The sequence below is a fragment of the Aythya fuligula genome, chromosome 19, assembly GCF_009819795.1.
Source record: "Aythya fuligula isolate bAytFul2 chromosome 19, bAytFul2.pri, whole genome shotgun sequence".
Classification (NCBI taxonomy): Eukaryota; Metazoa; Chordata; class Aves; order Anseriformes; family Anatidae; genus Aythya; species Aythya fuligula.
The window spans coordinates 827501-845000 of NC_045577.1; the positions used below are offsets into that span (position 1 = coordinate 827501).

A 17500-nucleotide genomic window follows, 5' to 3' on the forward strand; every position below is an offset into this window, starting at 1 on the left:
AATCTGTGTTTAATGTCTCCTTCAAAAGGAAATGGCTGGTAATTTCTAATTAGTTGATTTATTACCATCAGAAGAGGAACTTTTTTTTTTAAAAAAACAAAAAACAAAAAAACAACTTTCCTTTGATTAAAGTTGTGTGTTGTTTTTTTTTTCCCCATGGATTTTTATACCCTTTAAAAGTTGTCTACAACTAAGTTGTGGCAAGGCTGCACTGTAAATAGCGTCGAACACATCTGTGCTCTGTGGAAACCTTTGCCTCTGGAGCCCCCAAAGTGACTTCCTCGTTAGACACTCCCTCTATAATATAATGCTTAGATTTGCAAAATGTCAATAAAGCTCTAGCGAGACAGTTTTTAAATACTGTAAAAGAACATGTGGTACAGCGACTCTGAAATAAAAGTTGTGTCCTTAGATTTCTATATATAATATACACTCCTTTCTAAGCAAGCCAGAGTTTACATTCCAATTAGTGCATGCTAAAATATTCCCCCATTTTGTTCTTATCTTGACAATAAATTTAACAGTTCTACAAAAACAGACTTGGAGCTCTGCCTCACTTTATTTTGTGTTATTTTCTTGGAATGAGAAATGCTTAAAATATCTACAGAAACAAAGAAGCTGCCAGAAGTCTGAGCGAGGCAGACACCGCCGCCGCGAGAACCACGCGGGCGCAGCTCTTCAGCAGCCCGGGGGCGTGCGGACCCGGCACTGCTCCCATGGCCAGGTCTGCTGGGGGGCTGCGGAGTCCTCAGCCTGACCGAACTCACTGCAGGATGCTCTAACGCACGTGCCGGGTACGTACCAGAGTTTGGTGTGGTGGGGGAGTTTGTCTGGTTGTTCTGGACGGCCGCGGCCACGGCGTGCGCTGCAGTCACAGCCGTCTTTGCCGCGTAGAGGTTGGCTTCTTCCTGGAACTTCCCAATGTTCTTCTTGTACCTGATTCTCTTATTTCCAAACCAGTTGGACACCTACGGTGGGGAGAGGTGGGGCAGAGTGAAGGACACAAAGCATTTGACCTGACAAAGCACAATCCCTCCGAAGCGTTGTGTTTGGCACAGCACACACACGCACTCCAACACCCAGCCTGTAACTGCTGGGCACCCCGATTAACAAAGCAGTAATCAAGGACCAGTTAAATATTAGTATGGACACGAGTATGATCTGGCTCTGCTTGTCCATTGGTGAACTGCTTCCCAAGGGGTGAGGACAGGTATCTCGGAGCTTGATGTAGCATTTAGCACAGCATTGTCTCCCCTTATATCAGCCACTTGTCACTGAAATCAGAGCAAGACCCCAGAGCTGCTGAGGGGGACCAAGGTGCCTGCTGGCTGAGCAAGGGAGTGGGCAGTGAGTGCAATTGTTCTTTATTTTTGGGCCAGAACAACCTTGGCAGCCTGCACTTAGTCATGTTTGTTCGGCTGAAAATGAAAGGAATAATATAAATCAATAACGTCTGAAAAACCTCTCTCGTCCCCCTTTGAAGATGTTGTACTGAAGCCAAGGTGGCTCGTGGGGCTCTGGCCATTAACCCATGCAGAGGTCATGGCTGGAGCAGTTCAGAGAAGTTCCTGCAATGGTTTCTCAGCAGCTTTGTTTAACTTCAGCCACTGCAACAAAGGTAAATCAGAGCCAATGTTGCAAAGGTGGCAGCTACTGTCTGGACAGACAAAAAAAAAGGATCTGTAACAAAACCGTGGTAGAGGGGAAGGGACTGGTGACAACACAAGCAGTAATTAGCCATGGCCTGCAGGAAGGGACCAAATCACCTAGAAGGGACAGCAAACACGTGGTGCACAGTGACACCCAGCTGGCGTCCTGCACCCCCAGAGTGCCCCCCAACCACCACAGCACCCCTTAAAGCTCGGTGGTACATCACAGCACCCAGCAAGGCCCCGATACAGGAGACTGCCTCTGCTGTATTTTAGGCAGCTATAGCTTTTGTTTTAGTGCAATTAACGCAAAGCCTCTAGCTTTTAACTGTAACACAAGAGATGTATCTTATACATTCTGTTCCCTAGATAATACTCCACTGTATTCTATATATTGCACTTAATATTACCTTGTCAGTCAGAGAAGCAATAATGCATTAATGAAACCTAGCAAATAATTATTGTGGACAATCAGATTATGCTTTATTAACAGTTTCATAATTGAGAAATCTCTGTACATCAACTGTATTGTCCACGGATGTGTGCGAGACCCCTCTGTTTATGCACACTGCTGGACCAATCAAACAACAGCCATCACTAATAAAGGTTTATTTAATTCTCACAGTAAAATTTTAATATCACCAGCAGCCTGGGGAAGCCTCAACGAGTGGATTTGCTTGACATCAGATCGTTTCCATTCTGCTAGTCCCAATACTTCTTAATCTTTAATATCAAGGCAATTAAAATTAATGGCCACTCATCCAGAGCCACTGTGGGCAGTGTTTCCTTGACATCAATTGTTTGATGGGATTACCTAGAGGTTAAACTAACAAGCAAGGTTTAATTGGAAGCAATGAGAGGAGCAGCGATCGTACGTTATGTTTAACCCGCATACCACATCTAAATGAATATCCAGAAATGTTGAACTATTTCTGGGATTAAAGCACGCACTCTGCACGCGGGCAGAGCACAGTGGCTGCTGCAGCTCCCGGTGTGACCGCAGCATCCCCGGGTACGGATGTCACTGCTCAGGAACCCTTCACCTCCCCACCAAAGGACCCGCTGCTCCTGCGACGCACAGCGGAGTGTCCACGCTCTGGGCAGCGGGACGGGGCCAGCACACAGCTCGAGCAGAGGGCAGGAGCTGGGCTGGGTCCCTGGACCCCCTGCAGCTGGCACCGCAGCCAGCCCCGGGCACGGCTTGAGCCGGGCCGCCTGCGAGGGCAGCGGTGGGAGCCGAGGCAGCCGCAGCACCCTGCCTGCTCGCCCTGCCTCGTGCTCACCCGAAACATGAAAGATGTCTCCATCGTGAGCTGCTTCACAACACATTTTTCATTAAAACAAACTCTCCACATTAAAAAAAAAAAAAAAAAAAGAACATTTCTCCTCTTGATCATTGAAAGCCAATTAATTAATTGAGCTTAATTGTATATTACATTTCAAACAATGCAGTTGCACTTATTTATCATGTTAATTGTAATGTAAAGTAAAAAGACAATAAATTATTACTTAAATTGTCAAGATGCCTAATGCGGGATTTAGGATGGGACAGGCCTGCCTTGCGTCTCTGCAGTGGCTGATTTCATGGGATAAATCAGTCCCTGTTCTGCAAAAAGAACCACCTCACGCGAGAGCATCACTGTTGAAATTTATTAACTAAATACTTATGGATCACAGAAATTTTTCCATTGTTTTCAAGGGTTTGTAGCACTGTCTGTGTTCTGCACCTAATCAAATGACACAAAATACAAAAAAAAAAAAGCATAGTACAATTATGGTACATGTTCTAAAGCTAACAATTTCACCTCTAGAAACTATTTAAGCTTGCATCTTTTTTTTTTCTTGCTTCCCAATGAAGTCAAGGGTAAGAGCTCATAAATCTGTAGCTCTCCCTGTCAATGTGCTTACAAAAACAAACTCAGAAGAAGCAGGGCCGGGAGGGCTGTTGGAACCCAGCTTTTACATTTATTAAAAATAAATAAATATAAATATATTCTCTTGTCAAGCACATTCTTATTTTGTTTGAAGCAGTGAAAAATTTTATTGCTGTAATCCAGTGACACACTTTCAGCAATGACTGTGCCCTTTCTACAGCCCATATGATAGACTGATAGTTGTTCATGACACCCTGAAAGAGACTCATCTGCAAAAGTATAAAACATCAGCCTCGCAGCCATGGTGGGGAGAGAACAGATGACACAGTTTATCTCCGGTGAACACGTGCTGATCGGGTAGTTCTAAATTACAGCCAACGATGTTCTGTTAAGGACATTTTTTCGCCAGAATTACCTTTTCCCGTACTCTTAAAAATGAAATTGTATGAGGCGTTCATCTTAATAAATAGTTTGTCTTTATGCTTTTCTTGAAAAACCTTCTCTACATATAATTTTAAACACGGATATCAAAACTAAAAACATCTATCTCCCATCTGTAACTAAATGATTCTGGGAGACAATTTTTTGTAGCTCAATAAAGTGCCTTGGCAGCAAGATTTCCAGTCAGCTGCTCAATCTGGGGGGAGGATGACCCAAAATACTCGCTAATTAAGTGTTTGAGGGAGAAAATGTTCTGCCATGAATCTGCCCCTAGCATTTCCAAGACACTGACAGTACAAGAAAGAAATACCCTGGATCAGTTAGGAGAGGCTACGCGGAAAGCCCAGCTCAGCCAGAAAAAGGACAAAGCCTCTTCATCAAACATCAGCCGAAACCTCCAGGAGTCTGGAAAGCCACCCGTTAACTTCCCACCCCCACCCCATTTCCCAGCTCTTCACACCTCCATGGCCTTTGACGCCAGGGCGGTGGCTAAGGCGTGGTGCCAGGCAAGGCAGTGTCTAAGGGACTCCTGGTCCGAGCTGCAATGCATACGCTTAGAGATGTTCATAAAAGCCCTGTGCAAGGTGTAGCTCAGTCACTCGCTTGGATGCCATTGCTTATCCCAGGCGATGCTACTCCTGCCAGTATTTTAAATGACTGCTCAATTTACCCCTGATTTCTGGATTACATCCTCTGACTTTGGCTGCCAAGCACTAGTGCAGCATGCACTGTGCTATTTTACAGTGCACGCTCAGAGCTTTTCTGCTAGACAGCCTCAAAAATATATACATTTTTCAGTACGAAGGAAGACAACTTCAGCCCAGTTCAACCTAGTAAATATCAACTATTCCTGCAGTCCTGCCATATGGCCTTTGGAAATGCCTTTGAAACTCAAAGAATAGGATAGCCATAGTACTCACATTTTCTAGCTGTGACAGCAGATCTATCAGGAACTCAAGCAACCAACCGATCGGAAGCACTCCCTCTCTCGCACGCGTGCTCCTCTCCTATTAGAGGATACATCACCCGGTTTTCTGGCTTCCCCATCATCTGGAGCATTTATACAACTTTTGCCATACTGAGGCTCCCACCACAGTCCCTAATCTGCACCTCCTGCAGATGATGCCAGGGCTCTGTGGTTAACGCTGCCCTTGCTCCTAGGTTGGTAAATGTCACTCTTCAGAGCCCAGGATGGTACAGAGCGGTACAGAAGAGGCAACGCAGCCACTCCCACCACTCACACAGCCTTCCTAATGGATTCAAGAAACAACTAATTCACACTCATTAAATAGTAAAGAGACAAACCTATATTCATGTCACAGGCTGACTGCTGCTGCTACACTTTTGGACCATCTGCCTGCCTTTTATTTCATTCTATAATATATACATTAAATCTTATCAAACAACCAATTAAAAAATAAATCATATCTATTAGCATTAGGAGAATCTGTAACTGATTGCTTAAGTGTTCCATCCCATGACCTTCAGCTTCTTCAGCCTTGAATGCTCTAGCTTTTTACCTGCCTACTCTTCAGGATCACTAACTCTTTTTCTGCCAGGCACAGCTATCCATCCCCTGGCTGGACACAAAATACCTCCTCAGCAGGTCTACTGTGCTCTCCACCATGGTGTTTTTCCCTGGTTACACTTTGCCGGTGGAGCTGAAGAGCTTCAGGGTTCTCCAACTTGGTGTCAATTGTGTTGGCCCTCCTAACTCTGCCGCAAGCTGCCTTGGCTCTTGTGGGAGGATTTTTCAAACACCATTTACTGGAGGAATTTCAATAAGTTATCTTGTGCCAAGAAGACAGAAACCAGCAACAAGACACCAGGCTGTGCAGCAGGCTGCCCAGGTATCTACAGCTGTTTGGCTGGCTCCAGGCATCCGCGAGAGCCGCAGTGGTACCTGCGGGCTGGGAGAGATGCCCGGCAGCCGCTGCAGCTGCCCCTGTATCTGCTGGGCTGCGGTCACTCGCAGGATCTGGCAGTGACAAAGGAGCAACCTGAGAGAGAGTGAGCTCGGCGCTGTGTCCCCGGAGGAGACCCCGCTGTGCCGCACCAAGCGGGGCAGCTCAGACACTGTGCCCTGCCCGCACAGCAGGCTCACTGGAGCAACATTTGCTTCCTTCTCACTGTGAGCATTATGCAAGAAAACCAAGAGTCCTGCTTCTCACCACAGCCACTGGTAAGTGGACTGGGAAAAACTGCCCCAGCCTCCTCCTCTTACCTGCACCTGGCACACGCGCTTCCCACCCATCAGGAGCGCGGGATGTGCTGCGAGCTGTGGAGCAAGCAAGGCACACACACGACTCCACCAGCTTTTTTCATGGCATAGGATGGCTTTGTACTTCTGATGGCACTTCCAAAGTTTTAATTAAGATCAGATTTTGGGGATCTGGGTGGCCTTTCTCATTTGGAAGTTTCATTTGGAAGTCTTCAATAGAAGTGCCTGAATTTTTCATGGATTCAATGGAGACCTATAAAGTAAATCTCAACTCAGGTCTTAATTATAAAGCTAAAGGTTGCATTGCTAATAATGCCAATACTGAAGCCTGCAATCATTAATAGTTAACATACTCGCCGCAGGCATTGTTCCTCTAAAGGACCTGAAATATTGATAAGCAGAGCAGGGAGGAGATGGCATGCCAGCCCCGCAACAGGACAGCTGGAGAACAGGACACTGCTGGTGAACTTCTCTGCCACCCAAATGCAAACTTTCCCTCACAGGGCAAATGTATGAGCCAGATCTGCTGTGGGATTATTTTGGCTTCCTGTCAAACACACAGGCCACAAGAAATGAATGATGTTATTTTGCTTTTTAAGCTGGTGAAGGAAACAGTGAAAGAACACTTGATGTAGCTGTCATCAGCCTGAACACCACCGTGAGAAACCACTCTAGAGCTGTACGTGTATTTTGGTCTACACACAAACAACTGCAGACAACGAAAGTGTGCCCTTCTCATCAAGGGGATACTATTTTTCTTGCATTAACTTTACAGTAACATCTGTTATATATGATAAAATGAAGTCAGCCTCCATCTTCATTTTTGCTACAAAGAAACCACTCACATCACTTCAGTAATATCGAGAGGCTGCATTCCTGCCTGGCTTGGAGAAATGACTTCAACCAATCAAAGAAATTCGGATCTATAGAGATAGATTATATGTTTGTCAATAAACTGGCTTTCCCCAAAATAATGTTAAGTTGTAATGAATCTGTAACAGATGATAAGTCTCAACTAGGCATAGCTCTGACTGTACAGAGAAGTCTGACATAGACTAGGATGCTAACATTACCTCTTCTTATTCCTACTTTCCTCACTGCACACACACTCACTTACCCCAGACCAGCCCCAGCTGCCCGCAGTCACGCTGCGTTCCCCGCACAGCTCAGCCACGCCCCATTCCCTGCTTAAATTCACATCCACTCCTGGTCAATAATGTAAATTCAAAGGGACCAGGAAGGCGCTTGGGGCAGGGACCTTCCGTACCTCACAGGTCCCCGTCAAAGCCCACCCTTTGCCAGGGTAGAGGTGGAGGAAGGAGGCTGCACTCCCACCTGCTGCCTACCTGCGATACTGTGATGCTGCATTTCTTTGCCAGCTCTTCTTTGGCTTCTTCACTGGGGTAAGGGTTACTGAGGTGGGAGTAAAAATACTCATTCAAGATTTCTGTGGCTTGTTTACTGAAGTTGCGCCTTTTCCGCCTGAAAAGAGACAAGAAAACCACAGCTGTTCCAGACATGCAGAGCTCCAGCTGGGCCGCGGGGTGGGAGCAGCCCCCGTTGCCCACCCACAGCACGCAGCCCCCTTGGCAGCTGCCCGGCCCTGTGGGCTCCATGCCAAGGAGCTGCAGCACCCGTCTGTGGGGTCAGGCCCTGGCAGGGTCTGGGCGTTGCCTCCAACCTCCCCCAGCCTCCACAGGGGCCTTCACCCCGATGGTGCGCTGAAGCCACCCGCCTGCAGCAGGCTGGAGCCAGCAGCAGGACTCGGGGTAGAGATGAGCTGAGGAAGGGCATGGAGCCACCAGTGCCATCACCCTCAGCACTGCTGAACCTCCCTTTGCCGATAACAGTGTGACCAAGCTCTTCCCCTTTGCTGGCAGGTCAGCCGGGGCTCCTGCAAAGGGCTGTTGGGGTGAGTACAGCAGCACCCCCTTCATGCCACATCTTTATCTAGCACTCATTGAGCTAATTGGCTTCCCGTGGCCTCAGCAAGGCCGGGCCCAGCCATGCTCACTCCATGGCCACGCACAGGACACGGCACCAAGGGCCGCCAAGGCACGGCCTGCCCACCCCAAGGCCGCCTCAGCGCCACGGGCACGCCTCGCGCCACCTCCCCTCCACACGGGCTACAGCGGCAGCACCTGCACGGCCACAGCTGCCTTCCCCCCAGCTGACATCGGCTGCCTGCCTCCCTGAGAGCATCCTCACGAAGGCACCGGTTAAACATTTCCTTCAGAGCTCCCTTCCCCTCCGGGCTGGTTGCAATCAAACTGCCGGCGCCTCGGGCCAGCAGGCAGCCGAGCGGCAATCCCCAGCGCTCTCTTCCAGGAGTATCACGATGCTGCTAACGACGCTGTATCCTGGAGCAGGCAGACTCTCCCTAGAGCTGCGTTTATCTCATTACTGTGCTTCCGCTCATTTTGCCTTATTTACCTTCCTCCTTTTTAAAGAAATCACTTTAAAATGTGCATCTGCAAGCTTTACCTTTTGCAGTTACTGGAGCTCTCCATAGACATTTCCTCCAACTGTTTGTAATTACCCTAATTTGCCACACCTGCCAGTGACCTCCTTGTTAATAAAATTATTTTGCTCTTGTTTAGCTCCTCACAGCTTTCAGGTGTGAAGCAGGAGCTAGCTGCTACAGGCAGGCTCTGCGTGGTGCCTGAGGCTCCTTCGCCCTCTGCTTGGGCTCTCCCTGTGCTGCTGGGCCAGGCCAGCTGCCAGCACCTTGGGAAAGGGATAATGCTGGGGGCTGACATCCCACCTTGTCGGGGCTACTCAGCAAATTTGGCTGTGTCTGTAAAGCTCTTTTCAATCCCTGCCTGCCCATCTCCTCACAGCCCAGGAAGAGCAGTGTGCTCCAGCTGCTGCGGACAGCAGTGCTGAGCTCCAGCAGCTTTGCAAGGGACGCATGTGGTGGCTGTTGCTGGTTCAGGAGGTGCTGCCTCCTCCCTTACCCTAGCCGAGCGACAGCTTGTTGGGAGAAGGGCCAGCAAATCTGGCTTTTGGAAAGCATCGTCGCCTTTCTTACCTCAGGCACAGGCAGCTGCTAACACAGTCAGCCTCAGCCTGTGGCACGTCCCTCCCAGATAACTGGGCTCTTCGTTATGGGGCCAGTTTCAGCCTTATGCTGTGAGATGCTGGTACCTGCAGCCACTTAAATAACTGCTGGGGTGACAAAACAGCCCTCTGCACAAACCCTATGTGACTCCTACTCGAGCAGGGTAAACAAACAAGCACAGGGTAAACAAACCTAATCCTTGCACTAAAATGTGTACAAAAATGCTGATGTTTATGAAAGCTCTCTGAACAGCAGCCTGTCCTGTGTGCAGGCACAGCTCCCAGGAGCACCAGGCTTCCACTGGGCTGCTCTGTCCCAGCAAGAGCATGGGGTACTCATCTCAGCCTTACCTGGCATCAAGGAACCTTGACCTTAAAATCATGACAGCTTCACAAGTACTTTGTTTGAGCTGCATCTGGATGGAGCTGAATTTTCGATGAATGATGCCCACCATCCTTTCAATCTCCTTGGGAGAAATGGGACGTGTCCGACTCTGTTCTCTGAGAAGGTTCATCACATGTGTGGTAAACTCATTACATGCCTGCAAAGGAAGGAGAAGTTCAGAAATTGCTTTGTGTCATCCCAAAATGCCACAAGCTGGCATCTGACCCCATGGTGCCAGCAGTGGTGGGGGATCCCCACGCTGCCCCATCCCTGCACGTGGCCACAGGAGCACATCGCACACATCCAGTAGGTGAGCTCCACACACTGGATGCACTTGCAAGAGGTGGGCTGACCCCCAGACAAGCAGCACGTAAGATTTTAACTCCTTGCAGCAGGTTTGGGAAATGAAACCTGTCTGAGGTGCCTTGTGCAGTTCCCCTCCGCAGGCGGTGTCACAGCCAGGCCGTGCGGCAGCCTGGCCATACAGTGCTGCCAGGGCAGTGGGGAGGGCAGCATCAGCAGCCATCAATTACCAGGCCCAGACCGTGCAGGCGAAAGGACACGATGATATAAACTTCTGCAGGCTGCATCATCAGCAGGCTTTGCCTGCTCTGAGCCTCTGCATGACCAAGTGGCTGTCACGCTGGCATCCTGGCTTCCCCCCACGCAGGCTGCAAGCTGCCACAAACTATGCTGATTTATGTCTCCTTTATCTCTTTCAAAAACAAAACCCGGGCCTGCTGTCTGCTCGGGAGAGCGGCGGCAGAGCCGCCAGGCTCCCTCCCCGGCACGGTGCTGGAGCACGGCTGGGGCAGGGACCTGCCTGTCCCGGCGGCAGGAGGGGGCTCGGCGCCGTGCCGGTGCAGCGGGCTCACGGCATGCAGCGCTCACCAGGAGCGGTGGGCAGGGGCTGAGGGTCCCGGCAGGCACGCACGTTGGTTGCAGCAGCAGCCAGCCCTCCTCACGCACTGCAGAGCTGGAATCGCTTCCTAATAAGGCCAGAGGATTTCGTGCATCTGACAAACGGGCTACGAGCACGATGCTCGGCAGCCTCTAAATCACGCAGGGGAAGCAGGACCAGTGTCTCGTTCAGACCACGTATGTTAAGTTGCTGTTTGACTCCAGCTCCCCTCTTTCTACTAAAGCCAGGGTTGAAAATATCACTACAATTTGTCTTGCAACTACGTTTTCAGTGATTTTCCCGTATTTCAACAGATTATGTGAGGGAAAGAGTTAAAAGTGAAAAGTTTATGCATCTAAAAACTCATAATTTCCTATAACATTTGCTGAACGTCTCACAACTTATTAAGTGAAGCCATCTATGAATGCAAATGCTGATTAGCAATTTGGCAATAGCCCAACATTCACAGAATTCACATAGCTTTTCTTTAAACCAGTAGTTCATACATGATTAATTAGAACATCTCATTTATGTAGTGTGCACTTTAGCTCATTACTCTAAGTAAAATTCGTTAAGTATTTACATTTAGATAATTAAAATCTGGGTACACCCTTAAGAAAGATGCATACACTTCAGGCAAAGTGATTTTTTTTTTTCTTTACACTACTGAAAGTAAATTACAGGGTAATTTACATCCCCGCCGCACCGCGTGGAGCAGCGCTCGGCCGAGGCGCGGAGCAGGGTGCCCCACGCGTGCCGCTGCAGGCGGCTGGCACCGGGCACTGCAGGCCCATGGGCTCCTCCCGGCAGCTGCCCACCACAGTCTGAGCTTCAGGGCAAGGAATTTGACCTGCCTAATCCTCGTTTGCCATTTGCACAGTTTTCCTCCCTTCTGTTTTGACATTCCAGGCTCCCAAAAGAGCCGCAGAGCGCCCATCCCTGCTGGCCGCCGGCCTCTCACCACGCGGTGAGACCTATGCAGACCTGGGGAGTTCATTCCTCAAGTCCTATTAAAATGGTAACTCTTATTGAAAAATAATTTCAGGTACTTCTGTTCCGTGAAAAATATTTCACCACAAATATATCAAAAATTGTATGTTTCAAAGCTAAAGTGAGTTTCTTAATTTCAAGAAGCAAAAATCTTTCCCTGAGTTTCCTTGAAATGCTTGATAATACCTAGTTTGGCTACATCTATTTAAAGGGCCTGCTTTTAATTTATTTTCCTCGGTATCTCCCATCCATGGAGTTACTGCAGCCCAGCAGAGTGGAAGTAAGCTCAGAAGACACCACTGCTTTGTCTTGTTTTCTCTTGTTTATTTATAGCGTCCGAGCTACTTGATCCCTTTTTCAGTACTATTTTTCAGGCCTCTGCTTGGTGCCTGAGACATTATTAATAATGTCAGGTTATAAGTGATGGCCTTGTTAACCTGCTCAGAAACCTTGTAGGAGCGGAGGATGCTTCTGCTAGCCTTAATGCTTAATCAAGACTCCTCAGACAAATGCAAGGAAAAGAGAGGAAATGGCCCAAAACGGTCCCCAGCCGCACAGTGCCACAGCACTCTGAGGGTTGGTGGCGTCTTCCGAAGAGCCACACTTCACCCCAGTTTGGGGTGAATCCAGAAGACATCTGTGAACTCAGAAAGCAGGTTCCCAGCTGCTCCGGGAGGCCTGGGACCCTTACAGTACTTTTGCCTACAGCAAAAAATGTATTTCAGTGTAATTATAGAAGATAGCTTTCAATATGTCATCTCTATTATAGCAGCTGTAAATTATGGAAAGAGCTGCCTGTGTACGACCATCTCTCCTGGCACACGGCGAGGGGAGAGTTGTGTGATGGCGTGACACACTTTCCATTTTCCTTTCCTTTCTTTTTTTTTTTTTTCTCCGAGAGCATTCCCCTAACTGGCAACAAATGTCAGGATCAAACTCCGTCTGGAAAGCGTCTTCGGAAAGACACTCCGGCGTCTGCTGCCGGCTGCGGCGGGGCGCGAGGCGCGCGGGCGAGGGCAGGAGCTGCCCCTGCTGGGCAGTGGGGCTGCGCTGGGCGCCCCAGCCACGGCCCTGCCGCCTGCAGGAGGACAGCCCCACGTCGGGAGGCGATGGAGGCAGGGATGCAGAGTCCCGGCTGCCTCTCAGCTGCTGAGACAGGCGCTGTTTGGAGACAAGCTGGTAGGAGACAGTTTGCTGCAAGGCTGGGGAAATTATCATATTTCTGTAGAGCAGACATTGCTGGGTGTCAGGATCAACAGGGGGAAGCGTACATGTTTCAGAACAACTCCACCTCGCTCTCTGTCTCCTTGCAGCATCTGAGCATCCTCCAAAGTTTCCTGTGGTGTGGACGGATGACTGTGACATTTCAGCTGAAACCTTTGTAAATGGAGCTACAGGGCTAAAAATGCTTGCGGTTCCCCCACATCATTAAACTTGTTAGAGTCAGAGGACGCTTGCCAGCAAACGGCTGTAAGCACCGACCTGCATTTGCTTTGGCCCCAGTTCTATCTCCAGCTTGTGTCCCTATGCTTTGAAAAGCCATGCTCCTGCTGGACAGTGCCCATTAATCTGGTGGCCACCCCCGGGTAGGCACTGCAGGCGGCACGCTGGGGCACCACCACGCCAGGAGAGCTCAAAGGTCCTCACAGGACGTTTGGTGTCCTTGCAGGAGGAGTGGAGGTCACTCGGAGGAGAAAACATTTGCACAAAGGCCCTGCACCCCTCGAACAGCAGGGAGAAGGAGGCAGCTACAGAGCAGGCAGAGCCATCAGAGCCAAGGAGCGCGCTGCCCCAGCCTCGTCCCGCTGGTGCCCAGGGCAGGAGGTCAGGAGGACCCCTCCCCGCACCCCCCCCCACAGCTGCTGCAGCACTGCTGCCTCTCAGAGACCAGGCCTTTGTTCCCAACAGCATAAAAACACAGAGCCAGGCAGACAGGGACCTTTCAGAGGGTATTCACCAGAAAAAAACAGGAAACTGAAAATAAAGGGCCCCACTGGCAAGGCAGCCCAGCCCTGCAGGACACAGCCAAGGGGAAGCGTGCCGCGGCACGGCGGGGAGGGAGCGCGGGCGGCACGGTGCACGGTGCTCTGCCCTCGTGGCTTCGAGTGGTTTCATCACTGCCTCCACATCTCTTTTGTGGTTTTGGTCTGTTCACACCGATGCTTTGCCATGATGGGCTGGGGGCAAGTGCAGGCCTTCCCCGCGCTCAGCTTGGGAAACCACCAGCTGATGAGGTTTTGCTGAGCTGATTAGGCTCAGGGCTTGCGAGCTTTATTAGGACACCTCTGGGAGAGGAAAACAAAGACACTGCTTGAGGCTTGCAAGGGCCGGGGGTCTCACACGGTTCTTCCCTCCCCCTGTGCTCCCATGTGGATGTTCACTGAGAGGAGGCGAGCGGAGGGTCTCCCCGCCCCTGGGGGTGCCTGGCCATGCCCACAGCAGCAGCACCGCTGGGCCGAGCAGCAGGCAGCACGCCTCACGGCCCCCTGAGCCCCCCGAGCAGCACACGTGGCGGGTCGCTGAGACCCAGCCTCGAGCTTCTTATCACGGCGCTCTGCAGCGTGCTCCTGACGCAGGCAGAGGCACTGAGGGCTGGCGCCAGCCCAGGAGGGTGTCTCCAGGACCTCCCTGTGCCCTTCCCAGCGGGGCAGCTCCCAAAGCCCAGCCCGAGTGCAGCCCCCCCAGCCCAGCCCCACGCCTCTGCCTCCTCGTGCCTGCTCGCCACAGGTGCCCACGTGGCCCCAGCCCACGAGCGCTCGCAGCATGTCCCGAGTGGGCTCCTGAGTGGCACCGAGTACCGGGAACTCTCCAGCTCTGTCCCACCCAGGGCTGGCTCCAAAAGCAGGAGCACCAGCTCAGGTGTTGCTTTTGTGTGGTTACAGACAACAGAAGACACTCAGGCATGCGAGACATGAGCCCTGCGCCCAGCAAACTCCAGCGTGTGGCCCCAGGGACCCGGTGGGTGCCCAGCCCCTGCAGGGCCGTGGGGCGCGCTGACGGAGCCCGGGCGGCGGGTGCTGGCGGTAAGAAGTGCGAGAGCAGCAGCAGGTACACGTACAACTGAGAGGCTGATGTCTGACCTGTTCATATTTCTCCAGCTCTGTGTGATAGATTTGTCTGATCTGGGTCAATTTGGCTCTGTAATCTGAGTGTTCAATAGAGTTATCTGAAGACCCTCCAGAGGCTGCTGCGGCTGCAGCTGCTGCTGCCGATCCCCCACCTTTCTCCGGACCTGAGACTCCTTCTGCCAGAAGCATATTGTCTAGTCTCATTAGCTGGGGATCGGGAGGGTCTTCCTCCTGGGCTCCTCGGATGCTCAAACCTTGGGCAGAAAAGAGAGAACAAGAGAAAATACAGTCAGTATTTCTTGCATCTGCCAGGCTCTGCCCACTCACACGAGGTGCCATGGCCCTGTGGCCCTGCAGGGTCGGACCTGCCCTGGCCGTCCTCCACCCTGCCGTGCCCTGTGGCACCCAGGCAGCCCTGTCCTCCCAGGAAAGCCCGTGAAACTCGGGCAGACAGACTCTGTGGGCTCCCGGCCATCCCACAGAACCCCATCGCTTCCCATAAAGAGCAAGAATGTCTTCCTCCAGCTTTTAAAGGACCCTGCAGAATTTGTAAACATTTCATTGTACGTATTAAAAGAATATTCACATGAGTACAGATACGTGTGCCTTCCGGTTGTTTTCCAAGACATATCTAAATCTACACGAGGCTGGCATTATCCCTACACATTATATCACTTTGACGCAAGACCACGTGGTAAAAGTAAGTGCATTATTTATTTGGAAATAATTGATTTGCTTCTCATTTCCTTCCAAATGGGTCCAAGCACTGCATTATTCTGACTGAGACTTGCACCATTGGATTCTTCCTACAAGGTCCAGGCATCAGCCTTAAGTGCTGGGACGAAACGCTGCCGCTCGCCCCTGAGCTACAGCAGGCTCCGGGCAAAGCTCCCACTGCCACCAGGCGCGTGGACGCAACCGCCCCTACGTGTGCCAGGAGCCTCTGGCTCCATACAGGTGCCCTGTGCTGCGATCTCATGTAGGGAAGGGGAAATGGCTGAGACAGAATCCAGGCGATGGCTCAGAAAGGACTGCCATGGGGAGCAAGGCAAGGAGGCAGCAGCAGGCGCAGGACTGGCCCAGGCACTGGGCACACACACCATGGGGCTGAGCCGCCCCTCACTGTGCAGGAATTCAGTTGCTATCGTGGTGCTGGGGTATTCAGTGTGGTTAGCATTGCTGGTGCTCTTGCACTCGTTGTTGGGAACAATATTTTAAATCTAATTTCTGTTTTAAATCCAGAATTTCCGAAGTGATGCTCAGTCAGCAATCTCTCCTGCATCCTATAGATCAAGGCTGACAATTTGTAAGTTTAATCAGGGTACACGGGCACGGTGCCAAGCTGTTATCAACAATGCCGAAAACAAAGTTTAAAAATAATTACAGTCGTATAAAAATCACTAGAGCCGTGGCTTCTTGAAACAACATTTCCATTAAAGATGTAATGCAGCCATGTACATCCCAGCCCAATTAACCTCTTTACATCTGTGTAAGAGCAGGCACGGGCATGCTGGCTGCTGCAGGTCCCGGGGGTCTGCCGCTGCCCCCAGCACGCTCACAGGGCACCTGTGCCCGTCTTTGCTGCTCGCAGCGGTGCAGGCTCTGAGCAGGCAGCACCAGAAGTGGCAGCAGCACCCGCAGCAGCCACACACAGCTGAGCACTGCGCTGCTGGTTGCTGTGCAGGACCAGTGGCCGCTCCCATGCAGACTGCCCCGTGGTGCCCAAAACACTCTGCACAGTGTGCAGTGACCCCTGGCTGGCCAGCCCCCCTGACTCAAGAGAGCGCAGCATTAACTTTGCTCTAAAATACACATTTTAAACCCGTCACCTTCATTTAAAACTATAATTCCATATAATTTCATGGGAATAATAAAAATGTCTCCTTGTCGCTTTAACTTATTTCTGCTGCCCACTCAGAGGTTCACGGGGTTTGCAAATAGAGCACGTCGCCACAGCATGCCCCTGGCTGCACGCACTGGGACGGCCACGGCCACGGCCACGGCCACGGCCACCCGTGCTGCTCTGTGCCTGCGGAGGGAGGGCGATGCCCGGCGCCGCGGCCCCGTGGTGGCCAGCCCAGGTCGTGAGCCCCCAGCCCCAGCTCCCAGCGGGCAGGGCTGCACCAGCACCGCCCCGGCCCTTGCGCCCCACGTTTCCCTGCTTGCTGCCGTGCTCTTGCACAGCCAAGGCAGAAACCCAAGGCGTTCCGGCTCATGGGGGCTGCTATTCCTGCACCGTGTCGGTGAGGCATGCCTCCTGTTTATCTTACTGCTTTTCTGGTCCGGTCATACGGTTAACAGCGTTCTGGTTTTAATCCACTCTAGCTCGCAGCCCCTTCTTGCGGAAGATTTCTACTGTTATTTCTTCTTTTTGCTTCTGGACTGTTTCTCCGCCTGTGCTTCCTGTGCTCTATTCCAGCTGGTTTTCGCCAGCTGCATTTCTGCTATGAAATTTATGCACCCTTCCAGTATCACAGCACCAGTCCCGCTCATCTCCCCCGATGCTGCGAGACGGCGGGCCAAAATCTGCAGTGCAGTAATTTGGTACAATTGCTGTGATTTCAGCATCATTTTCTCCTGAGTACAGGCCAAGGATTACAGGGCTTTGTCCAAAACGACACTATCCATCCAGACTTAAATTAATATTCAAAACCCCCAACCCTCCCTGTGTAAATTGACAAAGGACAGCGGATGTTCCCCAAGGTTGAAATGCAAAAGACGATGTCTGCAACGGAGACTAACGGAGTCGATGGCAGTGAGAGGCCCCAAAGCACAGGAGGAAGAAATCCAGCAGATAAAAACAACGACGAAGCCACGGAGGTGTCTTGCACGCAGCCCTCATGCGTGTCTCCAGAGCGGGTGACGGGGCTGGCAGAGCGTGCTCGTCTCGGTATTAACACCCCTGTGTCCG

The 17500-nt window shown here is 51.1% G+C and overlaps 1 protein-coding gene across 4 annotated transcripts in view; it reads right to left on the bottom strand.

Moving 5' to 3' along the window:
• Window positions 1–17500, bottom strand: part of PBX3 (PBX homeobox 3) — a 111509-nt gene that overhangs the window by 5862 nt on the left and 88147 nt on the right. For all 4 annotated transcript variants that reach the window (XM_032200025.1, XM_032200026.1, XM_032200023.1 and 1 more), the window contains 4 exons: window positions 14602–14843; window positions 9597–9787; window positions 7532–7667; window positions 803–968 (listed from right to left, as the gene is read on the bottom strand). In XM_032200025.1, coding sequence (XP_032055916.1) covers window positions 803–968; window positions 7532–7667; window positions 9597–9787; window positions 14602–14843 — 735 coding nt within the window. The remainder of the gene's footprint in view (window positions 1–802; window positions 969–7531; window positions 7668–9596; window positions 9788–14601; window positions 14844–17500) is intronic.